General features: G+C 37.1%; 1 protein-coding gene across 1 annotated transcript in view; it reads left to right on the forward strand.

Moving 5' to 3' along the window:
- The window catches only part of mtss1 (MTSS I-BAR domain containing 1), a 104484-nt gene that overhangs the window by 18564 nt on the left and 60481 nt on the right, over positions 1 to 25439 (forward strand). Inside the window, 1 exon segment of the mRNA XM_059330227.1 lies at positions 15924 to 15985. Within this exon segment, the coding sequence (XP_059186210.1) occupies positions 15924 to 15985 (62 nt within the window).

The following is a 25439-nucleotide window of genomic DNA, read 5'->3' on the forward strand; positions in this document are numbered from 1 at the left end:
TATCTGTTTTCCAGGCTTTAATGGTAGAAAAACACAACAGCTCCTGGTTTTAATGGTAGAAATGATGCTTTCCCGTCTTAAACGAGTTAATCTGTCGTTTCCTGAGGTCGAACTCTAAAACCAGTTTTACTGAGAATAAAAGAATAAAAGATTGTTAGTTATGTAAGAATGATAATAAGAATAGAAAGTCGTCCCCTCCTATCTCTGTGTACTTCACTTAATAAAAACCTCATTGTTGAACAGATAAAAGACTGAACACTGAACAAACCATTAACCTGCTGTTGACTCTCCCTGTCTACTTTCCTCTGTCTCTCTTTTCTCTCTTTTCTCTCTCTGAGTCAACCAGAGTTGCTCAAACAGCGTTAAACAAACGTTGCCCTGCTGTTTGAACAGTCTCAACCTCGCTCGCCCTCTCTCTCTCTCTCTGTTGCTGCAGCAGAGTTGCTTTAATACGGAGACCCTTTGTCTGAAATATAATTGCCGGGGCAGTGGACAACATGTCCAGAGTATTTTAAGCTACAAAGTCCATATATACTGAAGCTTCTGCAGAATTAAACTGGATGCTTAAAAAAAACAGATTTCTGTCTTCAGCAGGGACTAATGGGCTTTAGACTGAGAGCTACAAACAGAGTCAGACATGTGATTTATGGACGATAAGAAGAATAAAGAATCTCTCATAGACTCGTACAGACATGGAGGGAATCAAACTGTTTCCTCTGAAGCAGCTCAGGATGTTTTACTCACTGTCAACTTGTTTTTAGCTGCACTAAATGAGATTTGCACCAATATGGAAACAGCACAATAATGATTAGAAGTAGGAAGAACTCCTTTTATAATGCAATAAACACTTTTATAATGCAATAAATCATTAAATAGAAAAAAGAAAGTTGAATTTAAATGCCAATTTATTTAACTAAAAATGAAAAAATAATTAAACAGTGTTACCAATATTAAAAATGTTTGCTCCACATTAGGGCTGCAACTAACGATTATTTACATCATTATTGACCAAACAACTAATGGATTAATCTGATGATTAATCCATTAGTTGTTTCGTGAATAAAATGTATAAAAATATCAATCAGCATTTCCAAACCACAAGATTTTGTCCTCAAATCTCTTGTTTTGTCCACAAACCAAAGAGATATTCAGTTTATTGTCATAAAGGAACAAAGAAACCAGAAATATTCACATTGAAGAAGCTGAAATCTGAGAATTTGGACTTATTGTCTTTAAAAAAAAAACGCTCAAACCAATTATTCAATTATCAAAATAGTTGACGATTAATTTAATAATCGATTATTGTTCGATTAATCAAATAATTGTTGCAGCTCTACTCCACATGCTATACATATTCAACTGGGGCTGGGCAATAAATCAATATAAAAGATATATCGATATATTTTTAAATGTGATTTGGAATTAGACCATATTGCATATATCGATGTAGGTCATTTTTCTCCTTTCCTTAATATATAAATGCTGCCTTTACGAGGGTTTGTCATATTTAGCTCTTTTGTAATGTTACTTGTTATTTTCTCATATAAATATAAATATTTCTGGTCATATTGTGCTCTAATGTGTTTCAACAGAATATAATTGACCCATTTTAAGCATTTTTTTAGGCATAATAAAATTTGACCATTTTTGACAGAAATAGACAAATTATAGTATCTAGTTTTTTTGGGGAAATCATTTTTGGACCTCCCATTATAGCCCTATATTGAACTATTAACTTTCTATTAACTATTAACTTTTTTCCCCGTTGCTTTGTGTAATCAGCCTGCAGTTCAGTCAAAATTTTCTGATTTTTTGTGAGCTGACTGCTGGTCTCAGTGGAGTCATTCACAGCTTCATAGTTGCCCTGAGGAGAGAATAATTTAATGTTTTTTACAGGATCTGCTTAATGCAAACAGCTTATTTTTGGCAATTTTTTAAAAAGAGACATATTTCTTAAAGTCATGTTGAGGAAATGTCATGATCTTAAGCTTAGATTTGGTCAAAATGTTCTTTACACATGATTCGTGTTGGTAATTTGAAAATCCTACGATCATTTCTGTTTTTACCGTTTCTGGCTATGATAAATTATGCCGTTTTGGTGTTTTTATTAAAGACATTCCTTCCAAAGCAACTGGAGGGTTTCAGTGGATTAATAAAAGGAAAGTAAAACACAAGTGAGTAGAAGCTGAAGTGACAGTAATAACAATCCTCTGCAGTGTGTAATCGTCAGGTTTCACTCTCAAACTGGTTTCTGAAGAATTTGCACCATCACATTCTTGTGACACATGCCTTCTCCGCTCCGTGACACTCTGACGCTGATTTATGGTTGGAGGGAGTCATTAATAACCCCAAACATCACCAACCAGAACACTTCTCCTCCTGCAACTACCAGTCACACAGAACGGTGATTAAATGGTTAAATATCCTCTGCAGACACACACACACAGAGGGTCAGAAGCAGAGTACAGTGTGTATGTGCTAACAGGCTAACAGTTAGCTCTGCAGCAGTACAGTGTGTATGTGCAAACAGGCTAACAGTTAGCTCTGTAGCAGTACAGTGTGTATGTGCTAACAGGCTAACAGTTAGCTCTGTAGCAGTACAGGGTGTATGTGCAAACAGGCTAACAGTTAGCTCTGTAGCAGTACAGTGTGTATGTGCTAACAGGCTAACAGTTAGCTCTGCAGCAGTACAGTGTGTATGTGCTAACAGGCTAACAGTTAGCTCTGTAGCAGTACAGTGTGTATGTGCAAACAGGCTAACAGTTAGCTCTATAGCAGTACAGTGTGTATGTGCTAACAGGCTAACAGTTAGCTCTGTAGCAGTACAGTGTGTATGTGCTAACAGGCTAACAGTTAGCTCTGCAGCAGTACAGTGTGTATGTGCTAACAGTTAGCTCTGTAGCAGTACAGTGTGTATGTGCTAACAGGCTAACAGTTAGCTCTGCAGCAGTACAGTGTGTATGTGTTAACAGGCTAACAGTTAGCTCTGTAGCAGTACAGTGTGTATGTGCTAACAGGCTAACAGTTAGCTCTGTAGCAGTACAGTGTGTATGTGCTAACAGGCTAACAGTTAGCTCTGTAGCAGTACAGTGTGTATGTGCTAACAGGCTAACAGTTAGCTATGTAGCAGTACAGTGTGTATGTGCTAACAGGCTAACAGTTAGCTCTGTAGCAGTACAGTGTGTATGTGCTAACAGGCTAACAGTTAGCTCTGTAGCAGTACAGTGTGTATGTGCTAACAGGCTAGCAGAGTTTTAGTTCTGTAAACTGCATTAAAACAGACTCAAGAGTTCAGTTATGAAGCCTTTATATGATTGTATATTTACGAGGACGAGGTGAAGGAGATGGATGTTTTATTCCAGTGAACATTAAACAGACCAATATTAATATTTGCAGTCAACAGTGATTCTTATCATCCGTTTGACCGACACGCAGTCAAAGTGGAGGCTGAGTTATGTAAGAATTATACTTCTGGGAAGGAATTCTGCAGATTTATGGTGAGCAGGTGTCATACAGGTAACTGAAGGTTGATCCAACAGCCTGTCAGGACTCGGCCTGGAGATGAAGGACTGGAGCTGACTGGAATATCTTAGAACCAGATCGAACAAGTAAAAAAAGTCTCTGAAGGACATTTCTGCCTCTTCTGTCCTCTTAAACCAGAACTCTAGAACCAGTTAGCTGGGATTCATGCATTGAAGTAGGGCTGCACAATTAATCAAATTTTAATCGTGATCACGATTTTGGCCGCCATAAATAAATTAACCTGATCGTCGGCGATATTTCCGTTTCAAAATGCGTCTCTCCTGCAGATCTAGTCAAACACTTTCTCCCCTGAAAACAGCCTGGTTGCTGATTGGATAGAATGCTAAACAGGATGTGAGGTAGTACTGGACACCACAACAACACACGCCAGTTGCCAACTTAGCAACTTTGTTGCTATATTTAGCAACTTTTCAGACGCCCTTAGCGACTATTTTTCAAAAAAAGCGACTGGCGACCAATCCAGCGACTTTTTCTGGTGTTATTGGAGACTTTTTCTTACTCGCGGGGGGCGGAGGCTATTTAAGAGTAAGGACGAGTGGAAGAGGCACAGTCCTCCTGCAGCAGTCTCTCCCAGCTGCAGAGCCAGAGGGGATGTTATCCCTTTAGCGTCCGGTCTGCAAATTGCTAACAGGCTAACAGTTAGCTCTGTAGCAGTACAGCGTGTATGTGCTAACAGGCTAACAGTTAGCTCTGTAGCAGTACAGTGTGTATGTGCTAACAGGCTAACAGTTAGCTCTGTAGCAGTACAGTGTGTATGTGCTAACAGGCTAACAGTTAGCTCTGTAGCAGTACAGTGTGTATGTGCTAACAGGCTAACAGTTAGCTCTGTAGCAGTACAGTGTGTATGTGCTAACAGGCTAACAGTTAGCTCTGTAGCAGTACAGTGTGTATGTTCTAACAGGCTAACAGTTAGCTCCTTAGCAGTACAGTGTGTATGTGCTAACAGGCTAACAGTTAGCTCTGTAGCAGTACAGTGTGTATGTTCTAACAGGCTAACAGTTAGCTCTGTAGCAGTACAGTGTGTATGTGCTAACAGGCTAACAGTTAGCTCTGTAGCAGTACAGTGTGTATGTGCTGCTGCTGCAGGAGGTGTTCACTTAGCGATCTCTGTTTGTTTACAACAAGCACCAGACACTAAACACTGTTCCTAGTGATTGTTTAAAAGTAGTGCAATAAAAATACAGATGTTTTCCCTAAAATGATGAATAATTGTGATTACAATATTGATCAAAATAATCGTGATTATTATTTTGGCCATAATCGTGCAGTCCTACATTGAAGCCTTTTTCACTGAGAAATACTTTTATCTCTCCTCCTCCTTATCAGATTATCTGGAAGTCAAAACACACAAACAAACAAACAAACAAACAAACATTGACACACCAGCAGCAGCTACATGCTAGTCAGCTGCATGCGTGGCTGCACATGCAAAGGTCACACAGAAACTTCATGAACAGAGTTTTTTTTAGCTGCAGCATGTGTAGAAATACTATCAGTGTTGAGTCAGCTAGCAGTCAGCTGTAGAGGACACATGTGCTAACATACGTAACAACCTGCAGCAGCTAGCGGCTAGCAGCTAGCGGCTAGAGTTTCTGAGGCCGGCTCGTCTTTCTCAGGACTTCCAGGCACGAGTTGGACAGCAACAGAAAAGGAAATGCTGCTTCTGGTAAATGATACAATTCACTCGTCATATCAGTTTCGTTTTGATCACTAACTTGATATTTTAAGGCTCCTTTTGCAGAACTCTTCTTTATTTTTCTGTCATTTTCAGCAGTTTCTATGGAGCTGGTTCGTGTTTCTTCCAGTATTATTAGTTCTCACTTTCCATGTGGTTCCTCCTGTCATGCTACTCTCAGTTAAATATTTCATACACAGTTTTCAGTGTGTTGTGTTTGGGCTGGTGGTGTTTATAGAGTGACAGGACTAGAAGCCTTAGTGGTTCAGATACCAACAGAGTATCAAACCTTCCTGTCAATAGAAGCAATCAATGCCTGAAATGTCACCTCCACTTTTCTCCATCCAGATTATTTTTACATGAATACGTCATATGAAGAACCGCCAACAGAGTCAAATACACCAATAACAACTTCACCACACCACAGACTGGATCAGGGTCCACTGGTCCCATAGTCAGTACTGGTTTCAGGTCCAAGAAGCCAAAATCACTGGATATTATATATATACGTCTAAACTACAGTCATGGAAGAAATGATTAGACCACCATTGTTTTCTTCAATTTCTTGTTTATTTTAATGCCTGGTTCAACTAAAGGTTCATTTGTTTGGACAAATATAATGATAACAACAAAAACAGCTGATAAGGGTTTAATTTAAGAGCTGATATCTTGACATTTTCCATGGTTTTCTTGATTATGATTTTGGTTATTATCAAGAAAACCATGGAAAATGTCAAGATATCAGCTCTTAAATTAAACCCTTATCAGCTGTTTTTGCTGACTAGTTGACTTAGTGACTAAAAATGGTCTTCCTGGAGTCACTCAGGTCAAAGAGAGAATTATACTTTCCAGAGATGTTACACCAGTCTGTCTTAGAGCGCCGTCTCTTTTCTCTCTGTCGGTCAGTAGAGCAAGGCAGGATTATCACAGGAGGATTAGCACACACACACACACACACACACACACACACACACACACACACAGAGCACAGTAACTGTATACCTGGTCAGGTGTCTGGCTGACTGAGAGGTAGGGTATAGATATATCTCCTCTACATGGAGATCTCTGGCTGTGTGAATGAGTTCAGTGAGTCTGATCCGGTGGAGCGTCTTGTTGTTGTTGTTGTTGTTGTTGTTGTTTCAGGCTGAGACCAAGAGACTGGTTGAGTTTAACAGATAAACAGATAAAACTCATGTTTACTTTAGAGAACCTGGGAACCTGGAAGTTGAGGCTGGTTTTGATGAGTGATTCTGATGGAAGTATATAAAAACGGCCATGTCAGTTTTTTACTTTTGCTAAAATGCTTAAATTTTGCCCAGCTTCGGAGCATTATATTGCTTAGTCAGCGGCTTAGGACCAGATTTTAGAATAAAGGGGACACGCCGGACAAAAGCACCAAAATTTTCCAAATGCTCTCTATCACTAGGTTTCAATTTTTGGTAGGAACCACTTCATCAAGACTGCATATTGGAGATGGCAACCATATAAAGTCTATGAGAACCAATATATCTTCCAAGCCACTCAGAAGGTCAATCTTGGTGTCAAAATCTACATTTTCTGGGTCAAAGAATCATTTAAAACTATTGAGAATATCACTAGATGACTCACTGTAAATACATGGCAGCTAATCCGTACTCTCCTGTGAACATAGAGTCCAAACATTTTCATCTCAGGATTCTCTGCTGCAGCACTTGAAGCCAGTAGTCTACCAGTCTGGGTGAAAATGAACATTTCTATTTGATCAAATAATCATCTAGTGATATTCTCAATAGCTTTAAATGATTCCTCGACCCAGAAAATGTAGATTTTGACACCAAGATTGACCTTCTGAGTGGCTTGGAAGATATATTGGTTCTCATAGATTTCATATGGCTGCCATCACCGATTCGCAATCTTGATGAAGTGGCTCCCACCAAAAATTGAAACCTATAGAGATGGAGAGCATGTGGGAAAAATGTGTCAAAAGTATCGATACTAAAACGTTGTATCCGGATACGATACTAATTTTAAAAAGTATCGATATGTAGCCAAGGAATGAACACTTAAGTTAAGTTATTTTTTTATCAAGCTTTCCTAATATTGTGCACAGCATACAACCTCAAAATATTCTTCTAATTGTTATTGTTTATTGTATTTATTCATGTTTTGCACTACCTCAGACCTGAAGCTTGTTATCATAGTTGCAGTTTCTTTTTGCACAACTGTTTTTTATTATAAATATTTAGTCCTTGTGGTATCGAAAATGGTATCAAGTATCAAATATTTTCCTGAGTATCAGTATCGAGTTGAACATTTTAGTGTCATGACAACCCTATGACGTAGAACCAATGAATTATGTTGGTTTCCTTGTTTCATATGATACCAGAATCTTTCCTTTAGCTCTAACTCTGAGTCTGTGACCCAGTTACTCTAATATAAAGATCAGCTCTCCTTCTGACTCTTCTCTGTAAAGCTTTAATGCAGGGGTCTCAAACTCAAATTACCTTGGGGCCGCTGGAGGCAGTATCAAAATGACAGAAAAAAGACACAAAATGACAGAAAAAGACCTAAATTATTTTAAAAAGACACAAAACGACCAAAAAAAAAGACACAAAATTACTTAAAAAAGACACAAAGTGACCAAAAAGGACAAAATTATTTAAAAAAGACACAAAATGACCCAAAAAAGACACAAAATGACAGAAAAAAGACACAAAATGACAGAAAAAAAACTAATTTACTTAAAGAAGAAATTACCAAAAAAAGACACAGAATTACCAAAAAAGACACAAAATTATTTTTAAAAAAGAGACAAAATTACAACAAAAAAAACCAACACGGTAAAGTGCCATTCATATAAAACTCACATTAAACTTTCATATCAAGGTGGGGGCCACAAAATATCGTCACGAGGGCCGCAATTGGCCCGCGGGCCGCCAGTTTGAGACCCCTTCTTTAATGTAATGAAACAGAATCAGAAGCTCTCAGATGAACTTCTCCTTCATTTAGTTCTCCACCTTCGTCACATTTCCTTCTTCTGAGAGAAGAAGCCGGCAGCTGTTTGTGTGGCAGCTGCCTCAGGGACCCCTCTGGACACAGCGTGACCCTTGTTGGGCCCCAGGACCCTTTTTTAGCCACAACTGCTCTCAGGCTGTGAGTATCAGGCTGTCTGGTGTTTTCAGCCGCTCGCTGCTAAACCACTGCTGGAGTATTTAGTCTGCGGCTGGCTGGGACATTCCTGCCAGTCACAACAGATCCTAGAGAATCTAAGGTTCAGGTTCAGTCGTTGTGGGAACCAGCAGGTCCTCAGAAGGCTGAAACTGAAACGCTGGCAGAGACTTTTGGTGTTTGTTGGTGTTCCAGTTCTGGTTTGTAGTGCAGCAGTTTGTGACCTTCATTGAGTGTTCCAGTAGAATAAACTGAGATAACCAACGTTACATGAAGTCACGAGTCTCCAGAGCTACGATGGACTGCTGTGAATGTTTACAGCATAGGTGTTAAACACGCGGCCCGCGGGCCAATTGTGGCCCTCGTGATGATATTTTGTGGCCCCCACCTTGATATGAAAGTTTAATGTGAGTTTTATATGAATGGCACTTTACCGTGTTGTGTGTGGAAGGTCCCTTTAATTACTTTTTTGGTAATTTTGTGTCTTTTTTTTGTAATTTTGTGTCTTTTTTTAAAAATAATTTTGTGTCTTTTTTTAATAATTTTGTGTCTTTTTTAATAATTGTGTGTCTTTTTAAATAATGTTGTGTCTTTTTAAATAAGTTTGTGTCTTTTTTAATAATTGTGTGTCTTTTTAAATAATTTTGTGTCTTTTTTTGGTCATTTTGTTTCTTTTTTAAGTCATTTAGTTTTTTTCTGTCATTTTGTGTATTTTTCTGTCATTTTGTGCATTTTTTGGTCATTTGTGTCTTTTTTAAAATTTTGTGTCTTTTTTTTGGTAATTCTGTGTATTTTTTTTGTCATTTTGTGTCTTAAAGTAATGTAGTGTTTTTCAGTCATTTTGTGTCTTTTTTTGGTCATTTTGTGTCTTTTTTTAGTAATTTTGTGTCTTTTTTTGGTCATTCTGATTCTGCCCCCAGCGGCCCCCAGGTAATTTGAGTTTGAGACCCCTGGTTTAGAGTATATTACCAAGCCTAACTCTAATGCACAAGCCAAATACTATATTTTGTGTACTATTACAGTAATAGTACACAAACTGCGGTACATATGACGTAAGAGTTGAGAGTCTTGTAGCTCGGCTGTCTGGAGTGCAGAAAGCCTGTTGGATGGACCAAATCCTGTCTGTCAACCAGGAGGCTGGTGTTGAGTTTTTAAAGCCAAAACTTGTTCTTTTTTCCAAAGCGCATAAAGGATAGTGGTTTTGATGTGTTGAAAACAGCTTCCCAGAGAATCTGGGCATTTTTTCTAGAAAATCATTCATGAGAACATGTTTGGTTTGTACCTTGGTTTAGGGTCATTGTGTGTTCTAGTATCTGCACAACAAGGAGTACAATGTGAACATTTCAGGGTAACTCAACGGCCGTTGTTCTTGCTCTAAAAAATTCAAAGCTTGTGGTCAACTGGAACAATGAGACGAACTCTCAATAAACCAGTGATGCTTTTTGTTCATTGTCACTTTGAAGATCCAGTGTGTAGAACTTAGTGTCATCCAGCTGTGTATATACATATATATATCTATATGTTGGCAGATTAAAACCATCTGACTGCTTCTCTGCTCACTCCTCCCTTTCAAAGCATGTTGGAGAACCTACAGGGCCTTTGGATAAAGTCCAAGAGCTCATGTTGGGTTTTCTGTTCTGTTCTACTGTAGAAACATGAAGAGGAGCTGCTCTCTGTGTAGATTTAAGAGTTTTAAGATAATAAACACACTACGATTCTTAGTTCTAGGTGATAATCAGGGTTCATACGGGGGCTTGAAATCCTTGAAAATGCTTGAATTTTAATGTTGAATTTCAAGGTTTAAAAAGTGTTTCAAGGATTGGATGAAGTGCTTGTAAATGCTTGAAGTTCTTCCTGTATTTCTCTTGTAATCTGACTATAGATAACCACATTATCAATGGAACAAACTGTGTAAAGTAGCAGCCTGGAGCCTATAATCTGAGATGAAGAGCTTCTTGTTTCTAGATGTTTCTTGTTGCTCCCCTGTATCTTCTGACTGAAGGAGTTGTTCTAGTTCTAGTGGATGTGAACTAGGCTCCTCAACTATTTCTGCTCTTTCCTCCTAGTTTGGCTGGTGTTTAGTTCCTCCAGCTGCTGGTTGATGGTTTCTGTCAGCTTCCTTTAGCTCCTAGCCTCTAGATTCACATACCAGCATTAGTCTAGACGGATTTCAGAATAAAGGCCTCCTATAAGAAGTGAGGAGCATTTATGGGTACAAGTCAGGAACCGGCCTACCTTCCAGATCTCAAGGGTGCTGAGTCCAAAAAAAATTGCTCAGTTGTTGGACCATTTTCCCCTAGTTTTTTTGTAAACTCTAAATTTTGCTTGGGAACCATTTTTTTTTTGGATTCAGCACCCTTGAAATAAGTAAAGTAGGCCGGTTCCTGACTTGTACCCATAAATGCTCCTCACTTTCACTTTTTGGACAATTCTGTCTAGTCTTATGTCTAGACAGAATTGTCTTATATATGTTTTATGAGATTAGCAAACTACTTTTAGTTGTTATAAGTGTAATACCATTGCTGGTGGTATGGTGAAGTGAAATGAGCCCTTTTAGTATGGAAGTACTCATCTAAAACATGACATTTAAACCGTTGGAAGGTCCTGCAAAAGCATGAAAATGGAACTTGAAGTGCTTGAATTTGACCACTTAAAAAGTATACGACCCCTGGATAATACACTAATGAAAACATAATTATGAATATTATATTGCTAATGAATCCCCCGAAGTCGTACAGGCCTTTTAATGTGCTGAGAAATAAAATGCTCCCAAACATCTGAGGGACATATCCTGTTGGTTGGTTGTGCTAACAGCTAGCAGCTGATCCATCTTCCACTTCCACATTAATGTTGATCACATGCTGGATGTAAACTAAGTGTATTAGAGCTAATTGTTTGATTAGTGAACCAGAGAAACCTGCTACTGAACCCAGAGACCTGGTATCTATTAAACATGTGAACATATGAAGACTGAGCAGATGTAGAGAATATAATCAGAGCAGCACGGTACCAGAGATTTGATTCATAAACGTCCAGGCCGATTTATACAGGAGACAATTTTACACGCATGGATTTTCTGAGAGATTAATACAGTGGAACCCCTCCCTAGCATGAGAGGATGTTTTAGGACAGATTACAATACATTATGAATGCTTTCAACTGGAAACACTCAACATTATCATGTAGAAATGCCTGGAACTCAATAACTCAACAACTCAATAACTCAATAACTCCAGCTCTGAACTGAACTAAATGCTTTAGAATGATTCTAAGTTGAGCTTAGCCTTAATGTGCTTCATCTTGTATTTCTCTTGTGAGCTTATGTTCTTTCCCCTTTTTATACATTTTGTTCCAGCCACAACCTGTTTAGTTCCCTCATGGATTAATAAAGTTCTTGGAGAGAAATCAGTTTCTCTTCATTTCCTTCCTTTTCCATATTCAGCCAGGTTGACTGCTAGTGGTTGGCGGAGGTTACCTGCAGTATTTCATCCTGCAGTGTTAAATAAATCCCTGCAGCTAGTAAAGCTGTCGGCTCCGTGCCGTGTGACGCCTGCTAGCTAGCAGCTTTAGCGGTGTGGAGCTAAGAGGCTAATGGTGGTGTTAGGGGTTAAAGCGGTATTATCCTCTGTGGTGGAGGACAGACAGTCGCTGGGTTCAGAGAGAGAAAGTGGTTTCCAGCAGGGTTTCCCTGCTTTTTAATTGAATCACCAGAAACAGAAACCAGCAGCAGCTGTTGGTCACAGCTGTAACCAAGGTCAGCCTGATTACATCATCAATCAGCTGCTGATACATAATGCACACACACACACACACACACACACACACACACACACACACACACACACACACACACACACACACACAAACGCTTTTACCCTCTAAAGCAGGGGTCGCAAACTGGCGGCCCGCGGGCCAATTGTGGCCCTCGTGATGATATTTTGTGGCCCCCACCTTCATATGAAAGTTTAATGTGAGTTTTATATGAATGGCACTTTACTGTGTTGTGTGTGGAAGGTCCCTTTAATTACTGTTTTTGGTAATCTAGTGTCTTTTTTAAAAATAATTTTGTGTCTTTTTTTTAATAATTTTGTGTCTTTTTTAAATAGTTTTCCATCTTTTTTGGTAATTTAGTGTTTTTTTCAGTAATTTTGTGTCTTTTTTTATTTTGTGTCTTTTTTTATAATTTCGTGTCTTTTTGGTCATTTTGTGTCTTTTTTTGGTAATTCTGTTTGTTTTTTTAATAATTTTGTGTCTTTTTAAAATAATTTTCCATCTTTTTTGGTAATTTAGTGTTTTTTTCAGTCATTTTGTGTCTTTTTTTATAATTTTGTGTCTTTTTGGTCATTTTGTGTCTTTTTTTTTGGTAATTCTGTTTGTTTTTTTAATAATTTTGTCTTTTTAAAATAATTTTCCATCTTTTTTGGTAATTTAGTGTTTTTTTCAGTCATTTTGTGTCTTTTTTGGTCATTTTGATACTGCCTCCAGGTAATTAGAGTTTGAGAGCCCTGGTCTAAAGGAAGCGTTTACTGACATTTTAATCTCTGCAGAAGACATAAATATAATTTTATTTCCTTCTGTAGAGTCTTTGATCACTTTTCAGTAATATTGTGCTATATTGCTGATAAAGTAGAGTGGACATAACTGCAAATATCCTATAGTTTGTGCAATTTTTTTTTCTTTTTAACACATATCTTTATTGATTTTTGAACTTGGAGTCAAGAATTAATTGATTAATTGGTGGAGTCACATGACATACAATTATTAAACATCTTTTTTTAGAACCAATTAATTATTTATGTCCTTTTACATGTAAAACTACTATATTTTACTTTGTTCCAGCGTCCTAATTTTGATGATAAGCAGTTTTTTATACACACTGGTGTTTGTTTAAAACTGCCCAAAGTAATAATATAATATTATGCATGAACAAGCAAGGATCTGCAGTAATAATCACATTCATGCATTCACTCATAAACAACTTCACAAACGCTGGAGCGAGGACACATTTCTAGGGATGCACCGAATATTCCATAAACGAATATATTCCGTAACTGAATATATTCGGCCGAATATTGCAAAAAAAGCCACATTCAGTATTCGGTGAAATGAGTGAAAAACAAGGCCGAATATATATATTAAATATTAGTGATGCGTTTTAATGATGCAAGCAAACAACGTGCAGTGACGCGGTAAACATAAACAAAGATGTCGGCAGCGTGGAAATATTTCAGAGTTACGGGGACGGACAAAATAATTACAGTCTGCAACGAGTGATCAGCTGGAACATCTAGAGTTCCTCTGCTGAGACCTCTGGGACTTTAAGAAATCATTTAAGAGCCAATACAGCTCCGTGTCCCTGCAGCTCCATGTCCCTGCAGTTCCGCGTCCCTGCAGCTCCGCGTCCCTGCAGCTCCGCGTCCCTGCAGCTCTGCGTCCCTGCAGCTCCGCGTCCCTGCAGCTCCGCGTCCCAACAGCTCCGCGTCCCTGCAGCTCCGCGTCCCTGCAGCTCCGCGTCCCTGCAGCTCCGCGTCCCTGCAGCTCCGTGTCCCAACACCTCCGCGTCCCAGCAGCTCCGCGTCCCAGCAGCTCCGCGTCCCAGCAACTCCGCGTCCCTGCAGCTCCGCGTCCCTGCAGCTCCGCGTCCCGGCAGCTCCGTGTCCCAGCAGCTCCGTGTCCCTGCAGCTCCGCTATGTCCCCGGCCCACGTCTTCCAAAAGACCTAAACGTTTTTGTTTGTATAAAACACTGAAGGGTTGTCTCAGATGTCGTAGTTTCTTCTTCTTAATGTGAAGCTGAACTCCTGTTATTGACTGTTATTGACTGTTATTGACTATTATTGATCGATCTGTTCTGGTCTGGGATATATTATGTAGTTTATGTACCCGTATAAGTGTATGAGATTACAAGCACACTTATTGCAATTTACTTGATCCTTCTGTTTCCATTATTAGCTACTGTGGACAATACTAATTCATTTGTTGTGGGTTTATCCACCTTTTATGCACTACTTCTATTCAAATATTCAAATGTCAGAATATTAAATAAACATTTATTTTGTTTCAAAAGCATGTCTAAAAATGTATTTTATTTATGCAATATATTTTTTTTTAATAACGAAAAACTTAACAACCACATTAGGTACTCGGCCAAGCGTTGGATTTTTATTCTGCTTCGGACAAAAATTAGCTACTCGGTGCATCTCATCAGATTTTTATTGAGATAAAAATAAAATCACTGGAGGCCAAAGAGTCGACTGGCCACCAACCAACCAGAGATAAAACCTGTTCAGCTGCTCACAGCAGAGAAGAAAACAAGTTAAAGACTGAAGGAGATTCTTGGCTCATTGATTGGTGGTTTAATAATAATAATACTGAGGGTTGAAAAAGCTTCAGCTTGATGGAGAATCAGTCTCAACTGTGTGATGGTGGAACCATGAAGACAAAATCACACGAGTCTCTCAGCTGTTTATTGGTTTAAAGTGTTCAGAGCTGCAACTATTGTTGTTCAGAGCGACTAGAAATAAAAACTCTTGGAGGAATCAGACGTTCTGTGATGATTAGGAGCTCAAAGGTCACAGAAACAATCGATTCGTCCACAGAAAACTAGTTCAACAACTTCTCAGAACCTGTTTCAACACTCCATGAACATTTTTCATTCGCTTTTCTTTCTCTTTTCTACTTAATGCTGAAGAGCTTTTCTATATTTGTGTACTGGAAACAATTATTAGACCATTGTTTTCTTCAATTTCTAGTTAATTTTAATGCCTGGTACAACTAAAGGGACATTTGTTTGGACAAATATAAGTTTAACAACAAAAACAGCTGATAATAGTTTAATGTAAGAGCTGATATCTAGACATTTAATATGGTTTTATTCATAGTGATTGTGGTTATTATCAAGAAAACCATGTTAAATGTCTAGATATCAGCTCTTACATTAAACTCTTATTAAATTAAGCGTTTATCAGTTTTGTTGTTATCATTATATTTGTCCAAACAAATGAACCTTTAGTTGTACCAGGCATTAAAATGAACAAGAAACTGAAGAAAACAAGGATGTTCTAATATTTTTTCCATCTCTGTATTCTTCCCTTCTGTTCTGATGTTTACTGTCTTTTGTTTTTTGCTTTTTTATGCTTTTAATTTCCCAGATGCTGTTTTTTTTTAACTTTAGATCCGATCTGTAATTCATTTCCGTTCATTCCAATAATGAGAATAAAGCAATAAGCAATAAGATGTTATAGCAAAACAAATTAAATCAACTATATCTAATTTATACTCTCCAAATCATATCATAACATCCTTTTCAACAAGTGTTTATATTGTGTACAACCCCTGGATTAAAACAAGACTCATAGTAAATATTCCCGTACATGTTCAGTATTTTTATCCGACTCTGTGCAGAGAAATGCCTGACAGTATTACTAATACTTTAATAATAGCTCGTCTCCCTCATTAAGGCCATAAGCTCTTATAGATTATTGGTATAAAACACAGTGTTAAAGCTTTGTGTTATTGTTATTGTGCTTTTGTGTGATTGATGTTCTGTGTGTGCTGCAGGCCAGTTATCCAACATGGGAGGACTTTGTCACCAAAGGAGCCAAACTACAGTCACAGCTCAGGTAACACACACACACACACACACACACACACACTTCTAAAGAATATAGATCAGCTCAACATTATAAACAATGCTCTTTCACCTGTAGAGTTATAATAATAACATACATGTCACATCTCATGCTTTAGTGCGGGACCTGGGAGGCAGTATCAAAATGACCAAAAAAAACAACTAAATTACTTAAAAAAGACACAAAAACACCAAAAAAAGACACAAAATTACAGAAAAAAAACCTATATTACTTAAAAAGGCACAAAATGACCAAATAAAGACACAAAATTACAGAAAAAAAACCTATATTACTTAAAAAGGCACAAAATGACCAAATAAAGACACAAAATTACAAAAAAATACAGAAAATTACTTAAAAAAGACACAAAATGACCAAAAAAAAAAAGTTAATTACTTAAAAAAGACACAAAATGACCATAAAGGACGCAAAATTGCCAAAATAAGTCACAAAATGACTGAAAAAACACCAAAATACTTTAAAAAGACACAAAAAAGAAAAAAATACACAGAATTACCAAAAGAGACTCAAAATTAATTTTAAAAAGTCACAAAATGACCAAAAAAAGACACAGAATTACCAAAAGAGACACAAAATTATTAAAAAAGGCACAAAATTATTTTAAAAAGACAAAAAATTATTTTAAAAAGACACAGAAATACGAAAAAAAGACACAAAATTATTTTTTAAAAGTCATAAAAAGACAAAATAATTAAAAAAGACACAAAATAATTAAAAAAGACAAAATTATTTTAAAAAGACACAAAATTACCAAAAACAGTAATTAAAGGGACCTTCCACACACAACACAGTAAAGTGCCATTCTTATAAAACTCACATTAAACTTTCATATCAAGGTGGGGGCCACAAAATATCATCACCGAAATTGGCCCACGGGCCACCAGTTTGAGACCCCTGTGCTTCAGTGCCTTTCTTCATCATCAGTGATATAAAAACAGCAGATTTACAGCGAGTCAGAGAAATAAAAAGTGTTGATTCTGGTGGTAGTCAGTGATAAACTCTCTGAGTTCCTCCTGTGTGTCTGACGATCACAGTATTGATCAGCCTGAAAGGAAGATGAAGAAGAAAAGGCAGCACAGTTCTTTTCTGTCCTTCACTTTTAGTTCCTCCCCAGTCGGCCTGCTGCAGCCTTACTGGTGTTATACAGTCATGGAATAAAATATTAGACCCTTGTTTTCTTCAGTTTCTTGTTCATTTTAATACCTGGAACAACTAAAGGGACATTTGTTAGGACAAATATAATGATAACCAAAAAAATAAGAGTCATAAGAGTTTAAAAAAGAGCTGCTATCTAGCCATTTTCCATGGTTTTCTTTAATCATTATCAATAAAACTATGGAAAATGGCTAAATATCAGCTCTTACATTATATTCTTATCAGCTATTTTTGTTGTCGTCATCATTGCAGCAAGGGTGGTCTAATAATTTTTTCCATGACTGTATTACTTGCCCACTGTCTCCATCATCATTTTGCTTCTTTTCAAGCAGCGAAAGCAAGGCAAGTTTATTTAGCCTATGTAGCTTTACATCACTTTAATTAAAAGTGAGAGAGAATAAAACAGCTAAAACAGAAGCTAAAATATAATACAGATTAAAGTTACAGCAGAGTTATAGAGTTAAGAAACGTAAAAATGAATGTATTAATATAATTCAGTAAAAGGCAGATGAATACAGATGAGTCTTCTTTTACAGAAATAAAACTAGATGCACCAAAGGCAATTTCTTTGGCTTATTCTGATTTCAGATTTTATTTCTGTTCTGTAGTATGTTGTATTTACTTACAATTACCGGTGTATGGAACAGTATTGTTTGTTTGTTTTATTAAAATGTAAAATCCAAAACTAGGGATGCACTATATTATCGGCACGTTATCGGTATCGGCCGATATTGGGTTGGAAATGAACTATCAGACATCAGCCAACACGCCGATATAATAAAGTGATTAAATAATAACGGGGTGACATCACACCTCTCTGTTCATCTTGTTTGTAGCTCAGAGAATTGTGCAGTGTAGTCTGAGCCGCCTATTCATTTATTTATTTATGTTGTGATTATGGACTGAAGCTGATTATATTTTTGTACTTTTTGTGATTTTGTTTGCAGAGTGCAGATAGAGTCGTCACATATTGGCTCCTGTTTTAAGTTAAATTAGAATTTAAGCAGCAGTCTGTAAGCTACATGCAGTTTTATTCAATTTGGGTTTAATTGCTGTAATTGCTGTTTCCACATGTTGCCAGTGAACACAGCTTATCTTTACTTATTATGTCAATTGGGAAATTGGGCAAATTTTCCCTGATTTTGGGTATGAGTTGTGCAGGGAAAAAATATCAGTATCAGTAATTGGCTAAATGAGTTGTAAAAAATTGGCAAAATCGGATATCGGCAAAAAATACAATATCGTGCATCACCAGAAAACCAGTTCAGAACTCTGTCTGATTCTGTTTCTGCAGAAACTGTAGCGCCGATATTAATCTGTCGTTGTGGATTCAATTCAGCATTTTCTTTTTGTCACTTAAGTTTTTATTAACACATTTTTACAACAATTAAAACAACACACACACACACACACACACACACACACACACACACACACACACACACACACAGAGCCAGTAGCTGTTTCAGTATAATAACAGTGTAATGCAGCGTTTCCCAGTAGGCCAGTTTACTTTGATAAGCATCATTCTGCTGCAGCCAGTCACAGTCCATTAGACACACACACACACACACACACACACACACACACACACACACACACACACACACACACACACACACACACAGAGGCACTAATAGGGCGTCCACGCTGTAGAAAGCGCTCTAATGTTTAATGCTACTTAACAGATAACGCTTTAACAGAGACTTCAACTCCACAGTTGTTTGTTTATTGATCCACCATAAAAAACAAAATGCCCTTTAAATTATGCAACATAAAACAAGGAAATGAATCGTTATATTTTGAGCTTATAAGCAGTTCTAATAGACTGTTCTGCCCCTGAGCCTCATGGAACCCAGACCTCCACCAGAGAACATCACAGTTAATGAGCTAACAGGACACGTTCACTCAGAGCTGCTGTGGTTCGGACTAGAAACAAACAAACAGAAACACATCTGATGCAGTAACTGTGATATAACTGTGTCCTAAAACATGAACTAGAGCCTGTTACCATGAGTGCAGTATCGACTTATTCTGTGATAGATGGACATGACTACGATATTTGTGTCTGACCTGGATATCTAACTGTTAGCCTGTTAGCACATACACACTGTACTGCTACAGAGCTATCTGTTAGCCTGTTAGCACATACACACTGTACTGCTACAGAGCTAACTGTTAGCCTGTTAGCACATACACACTGTACTGCTACAGAGCTATCTGTTAGCCTGTTAGCACATACACACTGTACTGCTACAGAGCTAACTGTTAGCCTGTTAGCACAAACACACTGTACTGCTACAGAGCTAACTGTTAGCCTGTTAGCACAAACACACTGTACTGCTACAGAGCTAACTGTTAGCCTGTTAGCACATACACACTGTACTGCTACAGAGCTAACTGTTAGCCTGTTAGCACATACACACTGTACTGCTGCAGAGCTAACTGTTAGCCTGTTAGCACATACACACTGTACTGCTACAGAGCTAACTGTTAGCCTGTTAGCACATACACACTGTACTGCTACAGAGCTAACTGTTAGCCTGTTAACACATACACAACAACACAATGAAGAGAAATATAAAATACTGAGACATATTTCTGCCCTGTTCTTTTGTTTATTCTATATATTTATTTATTTTTTGAGGATATTTTAATATTTTTTCCCATTCATGTGTGAATATTCTTAAGAATTAAAAGTTAATTGCTTTGAAAGGGTGCATTATGTTCCTTATATATTATCATTATATTAGCAGCGTAAATTGGTGTTAAAATTGCAATAATGTAGTTTATTAATAATGTAGTAAATTTGCAAAAGTAGTTTTGTGATAGGCCGACTGGAGATGCAGGAACGTTAGTGGTATTTAAGGTCATTATGGGATGAAATCATAAACAGAAGGAGGTTTAACTTTCATGTGAACACTAGACAAAAGATTTTTTAATCCAATATTTGGACAGTAGTTTGGCACAGAGACACAAAGAGTTAAAAACAATAATTTAAAAAATAGTGTATCTGCTCATTCAGCCTGTGAGATAATTGACTCCCTGCAGACTTTTTTTCTTTATAAAAAAAATGCTGCAATGAAAATAAAGAAGGACATGGTGAAAAAGAGCAGAATGAAACATTTCACAATGATATAATCTCATATAATCTACAGCTTCTCTCCTGTAATGACTGACTCAAACTAAAGATGATTTTAAAGGCATTTAATGAGACTTTATATCTTCTGAAGTTGACTCTTTAAACATTATAATTATTGTATCAGCATTATATACTTAGGCAGAATGATCCTGTTGGGTCTTGTGAGGATCCACCCAGACCTTAGAGACGCTCCACCAGCTGAGCAAAGACAGACCAGGTCCTGGCGGCTCCAGCAGGTTTCTAGTGTCCCCATAAGGAATGTTGCTGAGTGTTCAGATCAAACACCAGACCGCAGTGCTGCGTTTTAATGTTATAGTGCTGTTAGCAGGGCTCCATGCTGGTTTCTAAGGGTTTTAGTGTCTCGTACCTAATTATTCTCATTAGCTCACATCAAAGGAAGTTCGTTTATTGTGATGATTTGTTGGTTTTATTTCAGTCAAATCTGGAAATTATCGTTCTTCCTTTTGAAAACTTTGACTTTTAGAAGACGATGCATAATGTGTGTGTGCGTGTGTGTTTGTTTTTGTGCGTGTGTGTGTGTGTGTGTGTGTTTGTACTTCCTACATATTGAGGACCGGGACTTTTCGGCCGGTCCTCACTTCTTTAAAGGCTTTTTTGAGATTTCAGACTTTGTTTAAGGGTTCAGGTTACTATTAGGTTTATGTTACAGTTGGGCATTTAGTTGTGAAGGTTAGGGTAACGAGGTTATTATAGTTAGTATAGTAACGAAAACTAAACGAAATGACGAAAACTAGAATCGAAAAAACATTTTTGTTAACTGAAATAAAAATAAAAATGAGAGTTAAAAAAAAAAAGATAACTGAAACTGTATTGTGTGGTTACAAAACTAACTAAAATTATAGTGAAAATGTCAACTTTTTTCATACATAATGAAGATGGATAAACCAAAGGAAATAAAGGCAAAATTTCCTGTGACCTCTTTTAATCTCCCACCCAACAAATACCCCATTACAAAACACTACAACTAATAAAAACTAAACTAAAACTAATCAAAACTAAACTAAAACTAAAGCATTTAAAAAATAAATACTGAACTAAAACTAGCAAACTCACTCTAAAAACTCATTAAAACTAACTGGATTTGAAAACAAAAATTCACAACGAAATTAAAACTAAAACTAATGAAAAATCCAAAACTATTATAACCTTGATAGGGAATTCACTGTTACAATGAGGGTCCTCACAAAGATAGAAGTACAAGAATGTGTGTGTGTCAAGACTTTGGTATTAATATGAAAGAGAATTTCCACTGAAGTCAGACACACACACACACACACACACACACACACACACACAAACTATTGACAGCAGTGTCATCTGATCTTCTTAGTTAGGTTTCCAGGGGTAATGACTGTGTGTGTGTGTGTGTGTGTGTGTGTGTGTGTGTGTGTGTGTGTGTGTGCAGCTATAGAAACAGACCTGGCTGGTAATGGGACACACACACACAGACAAAAGGTCCATTGATGATGATGATGATGATGATGATGATCTCCAGTTGCACTGCTAACACTGGCCTCTCATGTGGCTCCATCAATCCTTCCAAAATAAAAGCCTTTAATTTTTTTCCCAAGCTGAGGTTTGTTTATGGTGTGTGTTCTGCAGCAGACTGTATGACCAGTTCTGAGCAAACACTGATGTCACATGACTCACATGGTAACCTGCCGTCTGTTCTGCAGGAATTGAATTCACATGTCTGATTCAGTTAAAGCAGCTGTAATCAACCTTGGGGTCGGGACCCCAGTTGGGGTCGCGAGATGATTTCTGGGGGTCGGCAAATCATTCTGGAAGTCAGCTCTGTCTCCACTGTGTTAAAGTGTTCATGTGTTCTAGTATTTTTGGTCATTTAATGTCTTTTTTTGGTCATTTTGTGTATTTTTTGGTCATTTTGTTTCTTTTCTGGTGAATTTGTGTCTTTTTTGGTCATTTTGTTTCCTTTTTTTGGTCATTTTGTGTCTTTTTTGGTCATTTTGTTTCTTTTTTGGGCCATTTTGTTTCTTTTTTGGGTCAATTTGTGTCTTTTTTTGGTCAATTTGTATCTTTTTTTGGTCAATTTGTGTCTTTTTGTGGTCATTTTTTGCCATTTGGGAGTCAATTTGAGTCCTTTTTTGCTTAATTTTATGTAATTTTTTGATCATTTTGTGTCATTCTGTGTTCAATTTGATTCTTTTTTGGGTAATTTTGTGTCTTTTCCGACAAATACCAAAGTTTCAAGTTGTTACTTTCCAAGGAGTCTCTGGTTGAAGCTGACTGTTCCACACTCAGGAGGTCAGAATGAACCTTTAGACTGATAGCAAAGGACTTAGATTAAAAGGAACAATATAATATAAAGTGAGCGGGGGTCTTGGACAACATGCATGTTAAATTGGGGGTCGCGACTCAAAAAGGTTGAGAACTACTGAGTTAAAGGAACACTCAGACCTCTAAATGAGCATTTATATTCCAGTTACTCACCTGGTGCTGCTTGAATTCTTGTAGAAAAGTTGCATTCCTCCACCGTGAACAAAAAGTCTTTTAATTAAGAAAATCAGATAAATTGAAGTAAATGGCGGCTGCATTTAACAACAGCAAAACTATATAAAAACATGAATTTACAGACTCAAACACAGCTTGTACAATGGTATCCAAGTCTTATTCATCCAGTATTTTGTAAAGATTTGCATTTTTGCTAAAACCCGAGATATATATCCTGATATTTTTATCCCAAAGTGAGAGCAAATGTTCAGTCAAAGCCAAATATAACATGTCACAAGTAGTTTTATTTAAACTGTTTATTTAAGTGAACATAAATACTGTTTAACAACAGGAGAACCTTTTTAAAAATACAATCAAAGCTCCATAAAGTGCACATTTGAATTAAAAAAAATCTTAAATAAAAATGAAAATGAAATAAAATAGGCCAATCTTTTTCTGAAATAAATATATTTATATGAGAAACGAATAACGAACATTACAGAAGAACTAAATATGACAAACCCTAGTAAGGGCAGCAGTTAAATATAAAGAAAATATATTTTTTTAACTATATCAATGTTTGCGATATGGTCTAATTCCACATCACATTTAAAAATATATCAATATATTTTTTATATCGATATATCGCCCAGCCCTACCACCTTCTCTTAACCCAATATGGTACGCTCTATGGCCCTCAGGCAACATACCCATTTTTGGCCTGTCAAATTTCTACAATGCATGTTTTTGAGAGATGTGATACTTTAAAAAAGAGGGAAGAGTCTAGGGAACCAATAGCAATGCTTTAATTTGTCACATGACCTCCAGGCGGCCATATTGAAACACTATTTTGCAGACTTTTCCCAAAGGAAACAGTTTTGTGCCACAAAAAAATCAATCAAAACATAATTTCCTGGCCCTTTTCCATCTGGAAAAAAAATATATTCCTACTGATAGTTGAGTAAACCTTCATTCATGATAGTTTCATACACTTTCATACACATACGCAACATTCAGACAAGAAACCGGTTTAAAAAGTTCCTTAAAATGTTATGTACTGTACCCTGTTGAAGCTACTGAATCTTTTACACATGTTTACTAAATAAATAATGTTAAATTCATTTTAAAAACTTTCTTTTTCATTTGTGCATCGTTATGGTACAATGTTTACAACAAAATTTATAAGATTATGATTATTTAGTCTATTTTAAGACAAAAAAACACTCCAAACATTTTTTTTCCTAAATGGCATCATAATGCGTTCCATAGAGGGTTAATTTGGAGTTTCCAGTTGCGCTTTTTTATTAGATATTCATAGGAACTCATACAATCTGTAATGGTGGAAATCACACTCAAATCCAAAATGCACGAGTTTTTTTTGCAAAAAACCAAACTAACTCCCTGTTTTCTTCCTCCTGAGCGTGCTGCTCAGTAACGCGTCATGGCGACTTGTTTTCCTTCCTGTCGGTGTAAACATTGTTCAGCATGGAGCTCTTGGTGCTGCAGTTCTTTTCTTTTATTGCTTTTCTTGTATTGACCGGATGTTTCGGTGACTCAGTTTTCTTTTTTTAAAGCTTCCAAGCAACAAAAAAAGCCCAAAACAGAACCGCTGAGTGTGATGTTGTGGATGTTTGAACACTCATCCCTCTGTAGGGGGGGTCTGGGCTCTAACAGGCCTGTTTTCAGCCACCAGGACCCTGCAGGACCCTGCAGGGCGTTAGGGCGTCAGGACCCCCTGCTGCTGCTGCAGGCTTTAGTGGAAACGCCAGTCAGCAGAGCCGGGCTTGGCTCGGCTAAAGACTGAGCCAAGAAACAGATTATTAATGACATAATGTGAACAGAGAATACCTCAGCTGGACATGATAGTTTATTTATAGTTTATATTAAAGTCAGGTGCAAATATGGTTGAACCCTAAAATAAAATCTAACAAAAGGTTTCTCAGTGGTTTACAGTAGTATCAGTTGTGTTTTTATGTTGATTTTATGAGTTTTTGTTTTTATTGTATTCATGCATATTTTATTTTGTGCGGGCAGTACATTTTACATTTTATTTTATTTATTTTTATCCCATTTTTACTTTATTTTATCTTATTGCACCTTACTGATCTATTGTTTACTACATCTCTTTGTATTGTGTTATGTATTTATTGTTTGTGCAGCACAAGGAAACCTTGTGTTTGCTAAAATTATGCTCTATAAATAAAGGGGATTGGATTGGATTGTCCTTAAAACGTACTAAAAGTTTACCAATTTATGACCCCAAGAAATGCCACATTGGTTTTTAAAATGAGCGTTACTCCTTCTAGTCAGGAGGACGAGCTGAATAAAGGGGACATGCTGGACAAAAGCGCCACATATTTTCCACATGCTCTCCATCACCATAAGTTTTCATTTTTGATGGGAGCCACTTCATCAAGATTGGAGATGGCAGCCATATAAAATCTATGAGAACCAATATATCTTCCAAGCCACTCAGAAGGTCAATCTTGGTGTCAAAATCTACATTTTCTGGGTCAAAGAATCATTTAAAGCTCTTGAGAATATCACTAGATGATTATTTGATCAAATAGATATGTTCATTTTGCCCATGCATTTACATTATTTCCAACATAAACAGTACATATATTCAGAAAAATGAATAACATGCATACATTT

This window comes from Centropristis striata, chromosome 3, assembly GCF_030273125.1.
Source record: "Centropristis striata isolate RG_2023a ecotype Rhode Island chromosome 3, C.striata_1.0, whole genome shotgun sequence".
In the NCBI taxonomy this organism is placed as follows: domain Eukaryota; kingdom Metazoa; phylum Chordata; class Actinopteri; order Perciformes; family Serranidae; genus Centropristis; species Centropristis striata.